This window comes from Geotrypetes seraphini, chromosome 8 (genome assembly GCF_902459505.1).
Source record: "Geotrypetes seraphini chromosome 8, aGeoSer1.1, whole genome shotgun sequence".
Lineage (NCBI taxonomy): Eukaryota > Metazoa > Chordata > Amphibia > Gymnophiona > Dermophiidae > Geotrypetes > Geotrypetes seraphini.
In genome coordinates, this window is record NC_047091.1 from 68,715,106 (window position 1) to 68,733,062 (window position 17,957).

Genomic DNA, 17,957 nt, shown 5'->3' on the forward strand with positions numbered 1-17,957 from the left:
TGTATGTTCTCATGCTGTCTATAGCCCCCCCTCATGCTCTTAACCCCCCCCCCCCTCCAGCAACCATTCGCAAAAGCAGTGCCCCAGCCAGGTAATCATATATTCATCCATCCATTCTTTTTTATTCACACCTATCACAATATTCAGCGGGAACATGTCACATGGTATCATCTTTGGTTTAAATCTAATCATTGGTGGCAGCTTCTTGCCATTGGCACAACAGGCCAACACTAACGAAATGGGACTTCTCATAACTTGTGGTTTTAATGGTAACAGCACTGTCTCTTTTTGAGTGACAGTTTTCCTAATGGGATGTCAAACATTAATGGCACCTCATCCATATTAATGATGAAGTCTGGTGTTACTGCATATTTTTTAATGTGTTTAAAAATGCTCTCAAATTCTGAATTTTCTCCAAATAATCTGCTGGTGCAGTTATTCTTGCCCAGATGTTTAATTTATTCCTCACCATGTAGTGACACCCTTGAAGTCTTCTAAATCCATTGCTTTGGCAATATCTGCGGCTTCTAGCTGCACCTGTCCAGTAGACACTCCATATCCCTGAGCTCTCTACTACAAATTTAAGCAGGCACCCCTCAAACTCAGGCCATCTTGCTTTGCAGCCATGATTTGCCTTTTTGTTGCACTGCACTAGTGTTCTAATGTCCTGTGACTTTTTCCAGTCTCTTATTAATTTCTTGCTAATCCCAAAATGTAATTCTGTGGCTCTGTAACCATGTTCTTCAGCACAGGCTAATCGCCTTAAGTTTGAATTCAGCTGTATATGCTTTTTTTTTTTTGGTGCTATTTTCCAAATTTCTGTAGGGGATAAAAAAATAAAAATTTAGAATTATGGTCCTGTACTGGAACATTACATCACACCAATATTTGAACAGCTCATTAAAAATGTGATTACAGTACCAGTAGCATCAATGTGCAATACTACAGGTCTGCTTTCTATGAAAATAATTATGGCATTTGTAATCCAGCTTTAAAAAAAAAAGGTCTGTATGCCTGTGTTGTCCAGTGCTGGTAAATCACCAACAAAACTGATGGAAATGCTGTACCATTTGTAATGATGATCCTTCTGTTAAACAACCCCCTGATGATGAAGTATGGTACTAGCAGGGTATGTTTCAAGCTTTAATTTGCAAGGCAGTCTTTTGAAGTAGTGTACTGGATAGCTTATACATTGCCATGACTATTGTTAAACTTCAAATAGCAGTAGATCAGCAACAACGTCTGAAAAACAGGTTAAACACATCATTTCATAGGTCTTTGGACATCATTAGTCCTATTCACGGAAGCTTTGGTAACAGTGAATGTCGGGCTCAGCGTGAGAGAGGCTATATTTGGAGGGGTGCTGGGGGGGATCAGTGGGTGGGAGGGAGGAATTGGGGCTCTCCCTGCCAGTTCAGCTGATCACAGCAGGACTTCCTGAAGAAGTGGCTTCAGGGAGTCCTACCAGCTTGGCTGATCAGCTGATGGCAAGCCACGGACCACTTTTTTTTTTTTTTTTTTAATAGGGCAAAGCTGTTGTGCAAGTGCACTCACTGCACCGATTATTCGGTGCTGGGAGTGGGCGTGCCATTTAGTGCATCACAAGGAGAGCTCATTAGAATATTAATGAGCTCCTTGTAATGCATTTGCATAGGGTTCTCAGTGGCTGCTATGACTATCAATAGCAGCCACAGAAAACCCTTTTGAGCATCAGCAGGAGTTTCCTTGCAAGTAAAACTGGTTAAACCCTTTTGTGCATTGATGTACTAGTAAGATGGCAAACTGCTGCTTCATTGCCAGGCAGCTCATAGACAGGCTAAGTAAGAAGTCAATAAAATCTGGATTAAAAAAGATAAAAATAAATTGAGGATGGCAACAAAGATGATGAAGATGCTAATAGAAAAGAACTACCAGTAGTTCTGGAAATTTCTGACCTCTTTTATAGCGACATTGAGGATGAGACCTTTGAAGGATTTTTAGACAATGATTGATAAATATGCTTTCTTAATATTTCCTGGATCAGTTTTCTGCATGCAGCAGAACAAGTCAAAGCATCAACACTGGCAACAAATTACCAGTATGTAAAGTTTCTACATAAGTCTCTGCTTTGTACAAGTCACACCCACAAGCTCTCATGTAAAAATCTGCACGTTATAACCCTGAAATTATGGTACATTTCTAGCTATGATAAAGCTTGGCAGGTTCTTATTATGAGGGCTATAAATAGTTAACCATCTTTCCAAAGGGAAAAAAAGTTACAAGATGATCTCGTCTGTCTCCTTCACACCAGATTTTCAGTACATCTCAAGGGGACGGAAAAGGAGAATATTTTTGGATTTACTACATGTGCAGATGTGCATACCTTGGAAAACAGGTGACATACAGTAATGCAGGAAGCCTATTTTTAAATATTATATCAATATTTTCCAGTTTATCAGCTGCAGTGTGCCCATGGTAACTACAGCCTGTCTGGAATGAGCAGGAAAATATCTAGGATCCAGGAAGATACCAGGAGCCTAACTGGTGATCACTCACCAGCAAATCAAACATTTCCCTATTACCAACAGCTACTACTGGTGTTAAGGTTAAAGACCAATGTGTGCTACTGGTGTTTTTTATTTAACAATTTTTAACCAAGTTTCAAGCTCTGTCGGGGGTAGATCTTTTGCTGTTGTTCATTTATTTATTTTTTTGTACAAAAAGAATTAAGAATGTGTTTTTGAGAGCTTCACTGTAGAATTCAGACCAAGTACACCAGTGATGCAGCTGACCTGGAAGCTGAGGGTTTCACTTAGCCACTGCCTCTTCAACAAGAAGTAGTGTGTTTCAGGCACAAGAGTCCATTCTGCTCTCTTAAGGCTGGTCCCAAGCAGAAGGGGTAAGGGAAGGGTTCAACTTATTTTCAAATTTGGATGTTTTTATTGCTGCCCGACCCGGATGTTGGGATTCTGATGGATGTCCAGGTTGGGATCATTCTCAGCTGATGCCCGGCCCAGCTTGGACATAACAATGATGAGAGTAAGAAAGCCCAGCACTGCGATAACCAGAACAATAATAAAACGCTGCATAGAGGATGTGGGACGCTTCTTATTGCCATCACGGTTCCTGCACAAGGTTAACAAAAAGATAAAAAGGGCAGTAGCAGCTCTGAAATAATACAAACTTTCTCTCCCTTCCCCCTGGGGTCAGATACCTATGAAGATGAGGATTCGAGGGCTGAAAATGATTTCCGATTAATAAGAGTAACATCAGCAGAGAAGGATCTCTGTTCATGTAGCTACCTTCCTTGCCTACTGTCATTCACATTTGCTCATAGATATCCTGTCATCTGTGCTGGACCCTACTCCAATTCATGAATTTTACAACTATTTTAAACTCTGAACTTAATGTAAATTTTTTAGAAGAGAAACCAAGTGCAGATCCCTGCAAGTACTAGAGTTTGCAGTTCTGGCAGTGCTGGTCTATGGCAGATTTAGGTTTATTTTAATGGTCCTCTCTCACTTTGACCAATACCCATCTCCAAGACAGGAGTAATTGTTTGTATGTCATAGAGCATTGATTATTTGTCAAGTGCACAAGAATTACAATATACTATTAAGCTTAGTGATACACTTCTCCCTCCGTATTCGCAGTGATTAGGGATGAACTGACCCGCGAATACAGAAAAACCACGAATAACTTTCTCATAAGTTATTTGCGGTTTTCTGTTAAAAAGCCTCGCGAATATGATAAAACTGCAAATAACGTATGAGAAAGTTATTTGCCTCTTCCCCCCGCCTGCCCAGAAAAACCGCGAATAACTTAAAGGCAATAGTGCATCCCCCCAAGCTTTGTCCCATATGGTCTGCTTCGAAGCGCAAGCTCCTCTGTCACTCCGTGAGCTGGAAGCGGCGGTGGCGGCAGACAGGGTTCTTTTGGTTCCACATTCTCCCTTCCGGTCGTTGTTGAGTGCACGAACTAGGAGGGAGAGGAGGGTAAACTGTGGTTCATTGTCTGCAGCTGTCGGAGTGATAGTGAGGGGTGGTGAGCTGAAAGTGGTGGCAGCGGCGACTGACAGGGTTCTTTTGGAGAGAAGGCTAAACTGTGGTTTGTTGTCCTTAGCAACAATGTAAGAAAGACATACTGTAAGTGAAACTTCGTAGGGAAAAGTGCCCGCTCGGCAATGCTGCACACTGAAGAAAGTGCTAGGATGACATCATTCTGGGGGAAGAGCCAGCATGGTAAAAATCACAAATAACCGAAATCGTGAGTAATAAAACCGCGAATATGGAGGGAGAACTGTAGTTTTAAAAAAAACAAGGTGGGGCAACCCCTAAACTTTAAGCAAAATTTTGTGTGGTTTTCATTTTTATATAAAAGAATAAAATTAGCCTCATGGACAAACAAAAAGTGTTAAATAAAATAACACATGAAAAAACATAAATTAAGTCTGAATATCTGTTTAAATTATGTGTGTTCATTGTAACTCACAGAGAACTATGGATCTAGGGGGCTATAAGTACACTAAATAACATACATAACCTAGATGCCCAAAATTACACGTCACATATGTAAATACTTAGAATAATGGCATATAAGTTCATATAAATAACATGAATAAATATACTCAAGTACCGTATTTTTCGCTTCCCAAGACGCACTTTTTCCTTCAAAAAAGTGGGTGTAAATAAAAGTGTGTTTTATGGAGTGAATATACTCCCCCCCCCCACTCTGGTACCTTTAAATTCTTGTGGTCCAGTGGTGTATCGGCAGAAGCAAGCTTTCCGCACTCCTGCCCCTTCCTCGCTGGACGGCCCTCCTCATTATGTCAGGGCTGCACTTATGCCAGATGTATGGATGGTGCAAGTGTGGGTACCTAGATGTTAGGTATGCTGATACCAGGTTATTCTATAAAGGAACCTGAATATAGGGCCCCACTCTACTACAGAAGCTTCCACCCCCACTCTCTCCAGGTCCAGCAGTTTCCTTATGTTATGTATGTACCATATATACTCGAATATAAACCGAGATTTTTGGGCCCAAAAAATGGCCCAAAAATGAGGGTTTCGGTTTATATTTGAGCCACCACCTCACCACCGGCACAGCTGTCCTCATGTTCACCGCTAAGCTCCTGCATCACTCTCATGCATGCAGGCCGACCCCACCCCCAGGCCTCTATCCTCAACATGCGCAGCCAGCTGACATCTGTTCACCTACTGGTGCTGCTACCTCCAATACGCTGACTTGGCAACTGCCCGAAGCCATTGACCTCTGTGCACAGGCCCACCCTCAAGAACCACTGACCTCCATACACACCTAGTGCCGCAGATCCTATCGCTGACCTTCATCATATACGGGACCGGCCACCCCAGAGCTGCTAACCCATCCTGCCCCGTCCCCCAGAACTGCTGACCTCCATGTTCCCAGCCTCCCCAGCCGCTTCCCCACTTCACCCCACCCACGGGAATCACCGACCTCCATGCACGGAGCCACCGACCACCGCACTCGCCCTCCCGGAGCCGCCGACATCCACACACAGACTGCCAGCGATCCACTCCACACTGAGCCAGTGTGGGGCCCCGAGCATCTGCGCATACCCAAGGCCCGGCGGCTCCTGCCCTCTCTGAGAATCTCAGAGAGGGCGGGAACCGGCAGACCCTGAACATGCAGAGATGCTCAAGGCTCAAAGTTTATTTCTGTTGCTGTTTGCTTTGAGACCTTTACAAAGTAAGGTATGTTGGATTCATTTCCCCCATTTGCATTCCTATGCACTTGCAATTCTTTGTCCTTGCCCACAACTCACTGTCTTTACCTTTTGGTTTGGGAAGTGTACACTATTACCACCACAATTCATATACATGCACCGCACTTATGTCCTTTTGTTTTTCTTCATGCACATTACCGTATTTTCACTCATATACCGCGCACCCGTGTAAAACGCGCACATGGGTATACCGCGCGTGGAACACAAATTTATGTAATAAAATGTTAATATAGCGCGCACACGCGTATACCACGCATGCTAAAACCTCCTCCCGCCTACTCCAAACCGGCATCCTCCCCCCCGCTCGCGTCACCCCCTCCCCCTCTGATCCAAGATAATCTGGTCCGGCATTCCCCCTGCGAACCGGCATCCTCCCCCCCGCTCGTGTCACCCCCCCTCCCCCGCGATCCTACATCCCCCCCCAGCACCGCAAATACAACTCTTACCCGACTGGGCACCAGCACCGGCACCAATGCACAGCATGTGCCAGTGCCAGTGCCCGAAGATCATCCCTCGTTGGTTTAGGTTGGGCTGGGCTGGGCCGGGCGGTGCGAGAGAGATCCTCCTTCTTCCTCTGCCGGGCTGGACTAGGCTTTGAGCATTTGCGCATGCTCAAAGCCTTCTGGTCTCGCTCTCTCCGTGCATTGGTGCTGGTGCCCAATCGGGTAAGAGTTGTATTTGCGGTGCTGGGGGGGATGTAGGATCGCGGGGGAGGGGGGGTGACGCGAGCGGGGGGGGAGGATGTCGGTTCGCAGGGGGAATGCCGGATCAGAATGTAAAAAAAAAATTGTAAAACGCGCTCACACGTATAACGCGCATGGTTATGCACGGTTTGTAAAATCGTGCATAATGTGCGCGTTATATGCGTGAAAATACGGTATATCACTTATGGTTGTCATCCACCACTCATGTTTTATTGTTTATCCTTTGTAACATATCTGTCATAATGGCTAATATCTTTTTATTTGTTTAAACATGTGGTTTTACACTAATACAAATATTTGTGTTAAAACTTATGGCAAGGATGTCTAGTCTTTGTAGATTGGATTACCAGGATCACCCAAGTTTCTAATCTTGGTTTATATTCGAGTCAACCATTTTTCTTCCCTTTGGAAAGGAAAAAGGGGGGTCTTGACTTATATTTGAGCAAATACAGTATGTATGTATATAGGAAGGCAGGAAAGAGAAATGTAAGTTTCCTTACCTGTAACTGTAGTTCTCCGTTGATCTTCTAGCCACACATGTGATGTCATGGGTGACGGTGCTGACCCAGAGTGACAGGCCAGCTGAGAAAGCTAAGCCTTCTATGCATGAGTTGCCCGTTCCCACCACTGTAGTACAGTATAAATGTACCCTCGCCACTCCCCCCACTCAGTTGCGTATAAAGCATGTGACAACTAGGGAGTGTTGTGAGACTAGAAGATCAACTGTCCACAGAGAACTACAGTTACAGGTAAGGAAACTTACATTTCTCCATAGACAGTGATCCTTCTAGTGTAGTATAAAACAGGAGAGTCAAATCCATAAACACAAGATCGCAAAACAAGAAGTGGAAATGTCCTATACAGACTGGTGGACTCAAATGTATTGCAAAAATGTCCTTTTATTCATCCAAAAGCAACTCAATGATTTGACATGTACATGTTTTGGCCAAGATGGCCTGCCTCAGAAGTCTTAAAAATCTCGTGGTTGATATGAATAATTAGGTTCACAAAAGAACATGCACTCAAATCGTGGCTGCAGAATTATGGATGGCTAAATGAAAGATACCACATTTCTGAGATCTACTGCAACATTTCGGCCCAGAACAACCCTCAGGCATACTCTGCTGCCTTTAACTTGCAAACTCTTTCCTCGACTCTTAACATCCATAATTCTGCAGCCACAATTTGAATGCATGCTCTTTTGTGGACCTAATTATTCATATCAACCACAAGATTTTAAGACTCCAGAGGCAGGCCATCTTGGCCAAAACATGTACATGTTGAGTCATTGAGTTGCTTTTGGATGAATAAAAGGACATTTTTGCAATACATTTGAGTCCACCAGTCTGTATAGGACATTTCCACTTCTTGTTCAGTGATCCTTCTAGCCACACATGCTCAGTGCTATAAATAGGTAACAGTTACAGTAAAAACGATATTAAGTAACTCAAATAACTGTTACCTGCTGGAGGAGGTGGAGAATTGTTGATTGAAGTACTGCAAAACCAAAATTGGAATCTATCCTGGATGCTTGGTCTAGACCAGGGGTGTCCAACCTGCGGCCCCATTAAGTATTTTGTGCGGCCCCGGTCGAGGGCGATGCAGTGTTTTCCTCTGCTGCCCCTGGGTGTTTACCATCTTGCCGGCTCCCTCCTCTGTCTTGCTGCAACGTTTGCGTGTTTGTGCGGCCCCAGAAACATTTTTTTGGCCAATGCGGCCCAGGGACGCCAAAAGGTTAGACACCCCTGGTCTAGACAGTAATGCTTGGAAAACATATGAAAAGACGACCAGGTTGCTGCTGTGCAGATTTCCTGTAAAGACGCCTTTTGGAGATGAGCTGTAGTGGTTGCCATAGAACACAGCTTATGAGCTGTAACATGAGGTGCAGAGGAGTCTGCAACATTCAGATCTTAACAAAACTTTATACACTGAGCAATCCACAGTGACATTATGACCTTTGATACTGGTAAACGAGAAGGTTGGGTCTTGTAAGAAAAGAATAGTTGAGGAGGTCAAGATGGAAACTTAGTTCGACTGATATAGCTCTCCAGTGTCCTCTTACAGTCCAAAGAGTGAAGAAGGCGGTCCTAAGTAGTAGTATAAGGTGGTGGGCAGAAAATTGGAAGAATAATTGTCTGATTAATATGGTATTGAGAAACCACCTTAGGAATGAATCTTGTCATGAAGGATCTGCTTTTAAGGAGGATAATAGACCAAGGCATGTACAGATTTAATAGCAATTAGGAATAAAGTCTTCCATGTCAAAAACTTCATCTCAGAAGTATGCAGAGGTTCAAAGGGGTGATGCATAAGTGCTGAAAGAACCATATTTAAATCCCATGCAGGAGTAGGAGGTCTCAATGGTGGGTGCAACCTAATAAATCCCTTAAGAAATCTCTTTACAAAAGGATGTTGCATAAGGGTCAAGCCATCTAGAGGGTCATGGAAAACAGATAAAGCTGCTAAGTGAGTCTGTACAGAATTTAAATTGATGCCCTCAGATTTTAGATGGAATTAAAAAATCCAATACTTGAGGTATTGATGTAGTCTCTGGGGAGAACCAACTCAGAGTGCACCAATGAGAAAAACGAGACCACTTTTACATATATGAATGATTAGTTGAGACCGCTCTAGATACTAATAGTACTTGAAGGACTGGCTGGGAAAAACAGGTAGTCTCCTACTTTGGTAAGACTAGCCATGCTGCCAAATGAAGAGTATGCAGGTCCGAGTGTAGCATTTGTCCCTTGTATTGAGTAAGAAGATCTGGATCTCGAGGAAGGAAATGTGGTCAGAGCGAGGAGAGTTGAAAACCAAATCTGATGAGGCCAATAAGGGGCTATCAGTATCATGCGAGCATTGTCACTTTTCACTTTCAGCAAGGTCTTGTCAATTAATGGAACTGGTTGATAAACATAGAAATATAATGGCAGATAAAGGCCAAATGGCCCATCTAGTCTGCCCATCCGCAGTAACCATTATCTCTTTCTGTCTCCGAGAGATCCCACGTGCCTATCCCAGGCCCTTTTGAATTCAGACACAGTCTGTCTCCATCACCTCTTCTGGGAGACTGTTCCATTCATCTATCACCCTTTCTGTAAAAAAGTATTTCTTTAGATTACTTTGGAGCCTATCACCTCTTAACTTCATCCTATGCCCTCTCATTGCAGAGTTTCCTTTCAAATTAAAGAGACTCGACTCTTGCGCATTTACATTACGTATGTATTTAAATGTCTCTATCATATTTCCCTTCTCCCACCTTTCCTCCAACGTATACAGATTGAGATCTTTAAGTCTGTTCCCATACGCCTTATGATGAAGACCACATACCATTTTAGTTACCTTCCTCTGGACTGACTCCATCCTTTTTATATCTTTTTGAAGGTGCGGCCTCCAGAATTGTACACAATATTCTAAATGAGGTCTCACCATACCTCTCCTTATGCAACTTAGCATCCTTCTAGCTTTCTCCGTCACCTTTACAACCTGTTTGGCCACCTTAAGATCATCACATACAATTACACCCAAGTCCTGCTCTTCTGTTGTGCACATAAGCTCTTTACTCCCTAATCTGTACCATTCCCTTGGGTTTTTGCAGCCCAAATCATGACCTTGCATTTCTTAGCATTAAATTTTAGCTGCCAAATTTCAGACCATTCTTCAAGCTTCGCCAGGTCTTTCTTCATGTTATTCACACCATCAGGCATGTTTACTCTATTGCAGATTTTGGTATCATCTGCAAAGAGGCAAATCTTACCCGACAACTCTTCAGCAATATTGTTTATAAAAATGTTAAAAAGAACAGGCCAAAGAACAGAACCTTGAGGCACACCACTGGTAACATCCCTCTCCTCAGAGCGATCTCCATTGATTACTACCCTCTGTTGCCTTCCACTCAACCAGTTTTTGACCCAGCCGGTCACTTTGGGACCCATCCCAAGGGCACTCAGTTTATTTATTAGATGTCTGTGTGGAACACTGTCAAAGGCTTTGCTAAAATCTAAATAAACCATATCTAGCACACATCCTCTATCCAATGCTCTGGTCACCCAGTCAAAGAAATTGATCAGATTTATCTAGTGAATCTATGTTGCCTCCGGTCCTGTAATCCACAGGATTCCAGAAACTTGACCATTCTGTTTTAAAAGCGTTTCCATTAATTTGCTTAACATAGAAGTCAGACTTACCAACCTGCAATTCCCTACTTCTTCCTTACTTCCACTTTTGTGGAGAGGGACCACATCCGCCCTTCGCCAGTCCTCCGGTATCACTCCTGACTCTAGACTCATTGAAAAGGTCAGTCAGCGGAGCTACCAGAACTTCCCTAAGTTCCTTCAGCACCCTAGGATGTACACCATCCGGCCCCATTGCTTTGTCTACCTTTATTTTAGCTAGCTCCTCACAAACAACCCTCTGAAAATCGATAAGCGTACACCATGATGTTTCTCCACGATAGTTGGAAATAATAATAATAGCTTTATTTATATCCTATCATACCTTTCAACTCAAGACGTTTTACAACAAGAGAGGCTGCATGAATGCAGCTAAGCTACATCATGAGCATGAATTAGGAGGAAACAAGCAGGCATGTAACGTAGTTATATACAACAGGAGGTAGGAGCATGCCAGAAGACGTAGAGGAAAACGATTAAGGAAGTTAAACAAATTTGTCAACTAAATGGGTTTTCAGTGATCTTCTGTATGATTGGTATGACAAATGGTTAAGTCAGTCACTTAGAGTATTGTTCCAGATTCCTGCTTGGAAGGAAAGTGTCTTGTCGAGGAATTTTTTGATTTGGCATCCTTTGGGAGTCAGAAAGGCAAATAGTAATGTTCTGCATGAGAAGTGGAGTTTGTCTTGGAGAACAAAGTGATTCAGAAGGTAGATGGGTGCAGTGCCAAATAATGTTTTGAAGCATAGGTAACCGAATTTGAAAATTATTGTGGCCTTGACTGGTAGCCAGTGCAATTTTTTGAAATATGGAGTGATGTGGTCAGATTTTTTCAGGTCAAAAATCAGTCGTATGGCTGCGTTTAGGATTGTTCTCAATCTTTTGGTATTTTTTTTTTTGTAGTATCCTAGGTAAATGATGTTGCAGTAGTCCAGCAAGCTTAGGATTAGTGACTGTACTAATAGTCTAAACGATGCGAAGTTGAAGTATGGTTTTATCATACTTAGTTTCCATAGTAGGTAGAAGCATTTTTTTTTTTTACTAAGATGTCAATGTGGGCATCAAATGTCAGTTGCTGATCTAAGGTCACTCCAAGGATTTTTATAGTGAGGTTAATAGGAAAGTTTCTCCCTTGTAAGCTGATCTGCTGCTTCTCTGTTCAGACTGCAAAACTTTGAACAATATTTTGGACATTTGTAGTTCTTAGGGGATGCGTATAGGTCGATCTGTGGCATTCCTCACTCCAGAAACAGAGAGTGAATAACTGTGGTCTTGAGAGACTATTCGTGATGAGAAAGTTGGCAACTGAGCTTGTCTGCTATCACATTCTGTAATCCTGGAAATAAGAGGCTATGAGACGAGAGCCATTTGGAAAGCCAGATTCCAGATATACACTGCTTCACTGTAAAATTTTTCAGATCCCATACCCCCTTGCTTGTTCACATAGAACATTACAACTTCATTGTCAACATTGTCACACAGAACATTGCTACTTATACAACATCCTGTGGTTCGAATGTGAATGAAGTGATTGTGTAGATGGTAATGAAAAGCATAGAGAGCTATTCTGATTGCTCGAAGCTCTAGATTTTTTTTTTTTTTTTTTAAATCTTTATTGATTTTTAATCTAAAACAGTGTCATACAAATGAACAAACAGTAGGTATTACATGCATTACACTAATATCTGTGCAGGTAACATATATATCATTCAAGATTTTCAGTTATCCTACATATAGATTTATACTAAGATGCCGAAAATATGGAGGCCACCATCCTTGTGTTTTCTACTCATGAAGATGGGCTCCTCAATCCTTTTGGAAGCATCTGTGGTCAGCACTATTGACTGAAGAGATGGCTGAAAAGGAACTCCCTGAGAAACATTGTGAAGGTTGAGCCACCATTGTAGATCTGAGATTAGAACTGGTAGAAGTGGAATCTTTTGTGACAAAGTCTGAAAACTCTGGATCAAATTATGTTTTAGGTACCACTGTAGAGGCCTCATGTGCAAGCGTGAAAGGGGAACCACTTGTACAGTTGCTGCTAAATGATCGAGAAATTATAAGAAAGTTTGAGCTATTACTATATAAACGTGTTGGAAGTTCAGGATAATGGCAAAAATGCCTTTGCTGCTGTTGAATTGAGGTTGGCACCTATGAATTGTAATGTTTGAATAGGCTAAAGGTTTGATTTTTGATAGTTGACCAAAAATCCCAGATGGAGAAGGGAGATAGTAGTCTTTAATGCCTGAGAATCGAGTTCTAGACATGGGTAAATGGATCTAGATAAATTGTCTAGACACGGGTAAATGGATACATTCAATTTGTGAAGGTGAGCTACTGCTACAATCATGCATTCTGTGAAAACTCTGGGTGCTGACGTGAGGCTGAAAGGTAGAACACGAAACTGATAACTATTGTCTGCAAACAGGAATCTGAGGAATTTCCAGTAGGTCAGATGTATAGGAATAAGGAGGTATGCATCTTGACGGTCAAGTGATGACACTCAACATTCCCGATCCAGAAGTGGTAGAATGGTGGACAGAGAAATCATCCGAAATCTCTCTTTATGTATATATATGTTGAGGACTTTGAGATCTAAAATGGGCCATAGACCGCCCCCCTTTTTTGGGGATTAAAAAGTACCTGGAATAAAATTTGGTGTGCCTTTCTGTTGGGGGTACATCTTCTATAGCTTGTATGTCTAGAAGTCGAGAAATTTCCTGTTGCAGTTGGTGCCGATGAAGTGTAGTATAGAAGAATTCCTTGGAGGCTGAAGAGAAGGAAGATTCCTAAAATGCAAACAATAACCAAAGCGTACTATTTGAAGTACCCATTGATCGTTTGTAATTGTGGTCCAAGCATTGTAGAAGTGTGCTATTCTGCCTCCGACTGGGATGTCTGACAGAGTTACTGTGTCAAAAAGACTGAACTGGCTTCTGCTGCTGAGTGGACGAAGCACATGGCTGCCTCTTAGGTTGAGAAGATTTCTGTGAAGTATACTGGCGTTGAATATTTTGATTTTGGTGAGAACACCGACTCTTATAAGAGCGATTGTAAGTAAAATGCTTCTTAGATGAAAACTGCTTCTTGTGCTGATAAGGAAGACGCTTATATGACAATTTTACTTGCTCAAATTTGTTGTCTTCCAAAGTGGTACAATCCTCCTTCAGCATTTTGATATGTTCCTTGACCTTATCACCAAAGAGCTTTTCCCCTGTATAGGAGGCATCTGCTATTTTCTCATGAGCATCCAGCCCCAATGCCGATGCTTTTAACCATGACATCCGTCTAGTTGAAATGCCAACTGTTGCACCTCTGATGGCAGTTATCATATGCATCGTAAGCAGCATGAATCATATTTTTTAAACACTCCTCTAAGGATAAGAAAATTTTTGTTCCATTGTCACGAGCAGTGAGGCCAATGAAAGCTTAGTGGCCTTACGTATGTCCTCCATAATGCTATACAAATTTTGCATATAATGGAATTGATGCACTGCAATACGAGAGCTGAGCATTGCATTTGGAAACATTTTTCTTTCCAGAGAGTCCATAACCTTCATATCCTTAGAAGGAGGGGCATTAGAGAAATCCTGTGAGCTTTTGGCTTTTCTCATGGCAGATTTCACTACCAATGAGTGGTGAGGAAGTTGCAAGTTTCCATGACCCAACAGTGGCTGAACCTTATATTTAGATTCAAGACCTCTTTAGGTAGCCAGCATTGAATAAGGGGAACACCATATAAGTTTATGATTCTCCTGATTTTTTTTCATAGATGTAGGAAACTGTAAGGTTTCTGCCATGGACATCAAAAACTTTGGATAAAATGTATCCTCAGTTTGAGAAGTGCGCATCATCTCCGGTGGAGAGGGGTCTGATGGTAAACCTGTTGATCTTCTTTCCTCAGGAGATGTATGTAATGGTGAGGAAGTAGGAGATCTAGATTGAGATGCAGCCTCTGACATGACTGTTGGATTATGCCATGGGCTGGAAAAGAAAGATAGTGACCATGACTGATGCCTGGTACGAGATGGTTGGTCAGTATGGGCTTGCAAATGCAATTCTGGCTGTACAGACTGAAGAACTGGAGAAGACTGGATTGGTTGATGTACATTAGATTGATTATGTAACAATGGTTGAAGAAAATGCTTCAATTGAGAAGACAAGTCAGAAGGCTAAACTGCTCAGATCTCAACAAACGCTCCAAATTCTAACAGCAGCTAAATCTAAATCTCAACTGCTACATCAAGGCAGGAAGTTCTTCATTGTTCCAGATCTAGCTAAAACTACAGCTTTAAAGAGAAAAGCATTTCTCTCACACCGACAGGAACTTAAAGATATCGGAGCCAAATATGGTCTTATGTACCCAGCCAGGATGAAAGTAACTTATAACAACCATACTACATCATACACTGATCCTGAAGAGCTGGCCGCATTCCTAGATTCTTTGAAAATACACTGACACATTGAACTCTCAATATCTTGATTTGCCTTTATGTTCTCTTGTTATAACCTATATGAATATATAATTCATTGTTTTATGAATAAGCACACCACTTTTAGGTTCCTTAAATTTTAATGAGTGTGAATTAAGTAAGTTGTTCCATATGAGTTGTTTCTCCGTGCTCACAGAAGCACTCTTAAACTGTATTATTTTAAACATGATAGTAAGGTCACTTCACTTTCTGACCTTACAATATGCTGTTACTAATAGTATACTTGCTCTTATTTTTATTCTTTCTTTCTTTCTTTCACTTCCTTCTGGCAGTACTGTCTATCTGGTTTTACTATTTGTTATTTCCTTATAAAGGTGATGTTTACTATATCCTACCATTGTATACAATAGACTATGACTGATTTACATATCATCTCTTTTAATGTGAATGGTTTGAACCATCCTATTAAAAGAAAGAAGATAGCTAACTATTTGTTAAAAAAACATCCCGATGTGATCTATTTACAAGAAACTCATCTCCCACCTGCTGCCACCTCTAAATTTGAGTTGAAAGGATATTCCACTCATTTGTATTCCCCTGCAACTCAGAGGAAGAAAAATGGAATATCAATACTTTTCAGTGATAAATTATCCCCTATTATTCATTCTGTTAAAACAGACTCCGATGGAAGGTGGTGTCTGATACATGCTGCGTTGCACTCTGTGGATTTTATGTTCCTTAATATTTACGCTCCTGTTTTGGATCATCCAGATTTTTTCAAAGATCTTCAGCTGGCATTAGTTGAATATGACTCTTGTTCTCTAATATTGGGTGGAGATTTTAATCAAATTCAAGATATTTATATAGATCGATCATCCTCTTGTAAACCCTCAAAATCCAAATCTTTTACAGCTCTGCATGCTTTAAAAGAAGCCTTTTCTCTTGTAGATCCATGGCGTTTACTGTATCCCAAAGGTAGAGAATATACACACTTTTCACCACCACATAATACCTATTCAAGAATTGATTTCTTCCTTCTCTCCTCCTCTCTCATTCATGAAGTGACAAATACTTTCATACACCCAATAACTCTTACAGACCATGCAGCTATTTCATTACATTTAACTATCTCTGCCCCACGTAATGAATCCCCCTCTTGGCGACTTAACAATACTCTGCTTTTAGATGAGGTAATAGTGGAAAAAATCAAATCATTTACTACGGAATTTTTTGAAATCAACACCAAAGATCCAGAAATCTGTCCTTCTATTGTTTGGGAAGCTTACAAAGCCTCTCTCAGAGGTGAATTGATCAAACTTGCTTCCTGGAAAAAAAAACAATCCATCCAAAAAGAAAAAGAACTGGAAACCTCTATTAAAAATTTAGAATTACAACATATGTCCACACATTTACAAGATCCATCCATGTTCCAACGTATTCAAAAATTAAAATATGAATACAATACTCTAGTTTCATGTACGGCCCGACGTGACCAATTCTGGACACTACATGGGAGACAATCTTATGGGTCGCCCTTTGGCTAGATATCTTAAAACTAAAACAAAACGCTTACACATCTCAGTTGTTCAAGACTCATCAGGACATTTAGTCAGAACCAGATCTCTGATTTCTTCCCAATTTGAAAAATTTTACACTAACCTATACCAATCTGAGTTTTCAGCCTCTGAAACGGATTTAGATTCGTTTCTATCCTCAATAGCTCATCCGACTCTATCGGAATCTATTAAAGTAAAACTGGATACTCCTATAACTATATCAGAGATTGAAAAGGCTATAACTTCTCTACCCACTGGGAAAGCTCCGGGCCCGGATGGCTTTACTAATGAGTTCTTCAAATGCTTTCGAACCCTATTGACACCTCAACTCCTTACATATTATGATTTCCTCCACTCCACTCCGGACAAGCAATTTAATTTCACTGAGGCCACGATTGTAGTTATTCCCAAGCCAGACAAAGATGCTACTCTGGTTAAAAATTTTCGTCCTATCTCTCTTCTTAATTTGGACTACAAAATTATGGCTAAATTACTTGCACTAAGACTCACCACAGTGATCCCATCTCTCGTACATGGAGATCAAACTGGATTCATCAAACATAGATACATAGGGGATAATCTTCGTTTATTTCATCATATCAATGCTCATGCCAAAACAATGTCTGATCCTGTGATTGGTCTAGCCATTGATGCCGAGAAGGTCTTTGACCGAGTGGAGTGGCCTTCCTTATTCCGAATATTGAAATGGTACAACTTTGGTTCTTTCTTTACTAATTGGATAGAAACATTATACAGACAACCCACGGCTCGTATTCTGATTAACAATTCTCTCTCTAATAGATTTTCCCTCCATAGAGGTACCCGACAAGGCTGTCCCATCTCACCACTATTATTTGACTTAGCATTGGAACCTCTATTGTCAATTATCCGACAATGTTCCTTAATTAAAGGAATTCCCTTGTCCAGTAGAGATATTAAATTAGCAGCTTATGCTGATGATGTTCTTCTCTTTCTCAAAGATCCTCTTGTCTCTATACCTCATTTTATCCACATCGTCTCTCAATATTCTCAAATATCTGGATATTCTGTTAATTGGGAGAAATCAGAGATCTTTCCGCTAAATGATCACATTTCCTCCTCAGATCTAGCTCATTTTCCTTTTCCATGGTCACAAGGAGCTGTAAAATATTTGGGGATTTTAATACATAAAGACCCATTACTTGCTCAAGATCTCAATATATCTAAAATCAAAAACTTGGTTTTAAATACTACATCTCGTTGGTCCCCGCTTTATTTGTCATGGTGGGGTAGAATAGTCTCCATTAAAATGACCTTAGCCCCACAAATTAATTATACTCTATCTATGCTTCCCCTTCTCTGCCATAAGT

General features: G+C 41.2%; 1 protein-coding gene across 4 annotated transcripts in view; it reads right to left on the reverse strand.

Moving 5' to 3' along the window:
* Positions 1–293: 293 nt before the first annotated feature.
* ZFPL1 (zinc finger protein like 1) overlaps positions 294–17,957 on the reverse strand; it is a 76,837-nt gene continuing 59,173 nt past the window's right edge. For 2 of the 4 annotated variants that reach the window (XM_033956452.1, XM_033956450.1), the window contains one exon: positions 294–3,105. In XM_033956452.1, the coding sequence (XP_033812343.1) occupies positions 2,919–3,105 (187 nt within the window). In that variant the 3' untranslated portion in view covers positions 294–2,918. The remainder of the gene's footprint in view (positions 3,106–17,957) is intronic. The other 2 variants (XM_033956453.1, XM_033956454.1) reach the window with 2 other exon arrangements.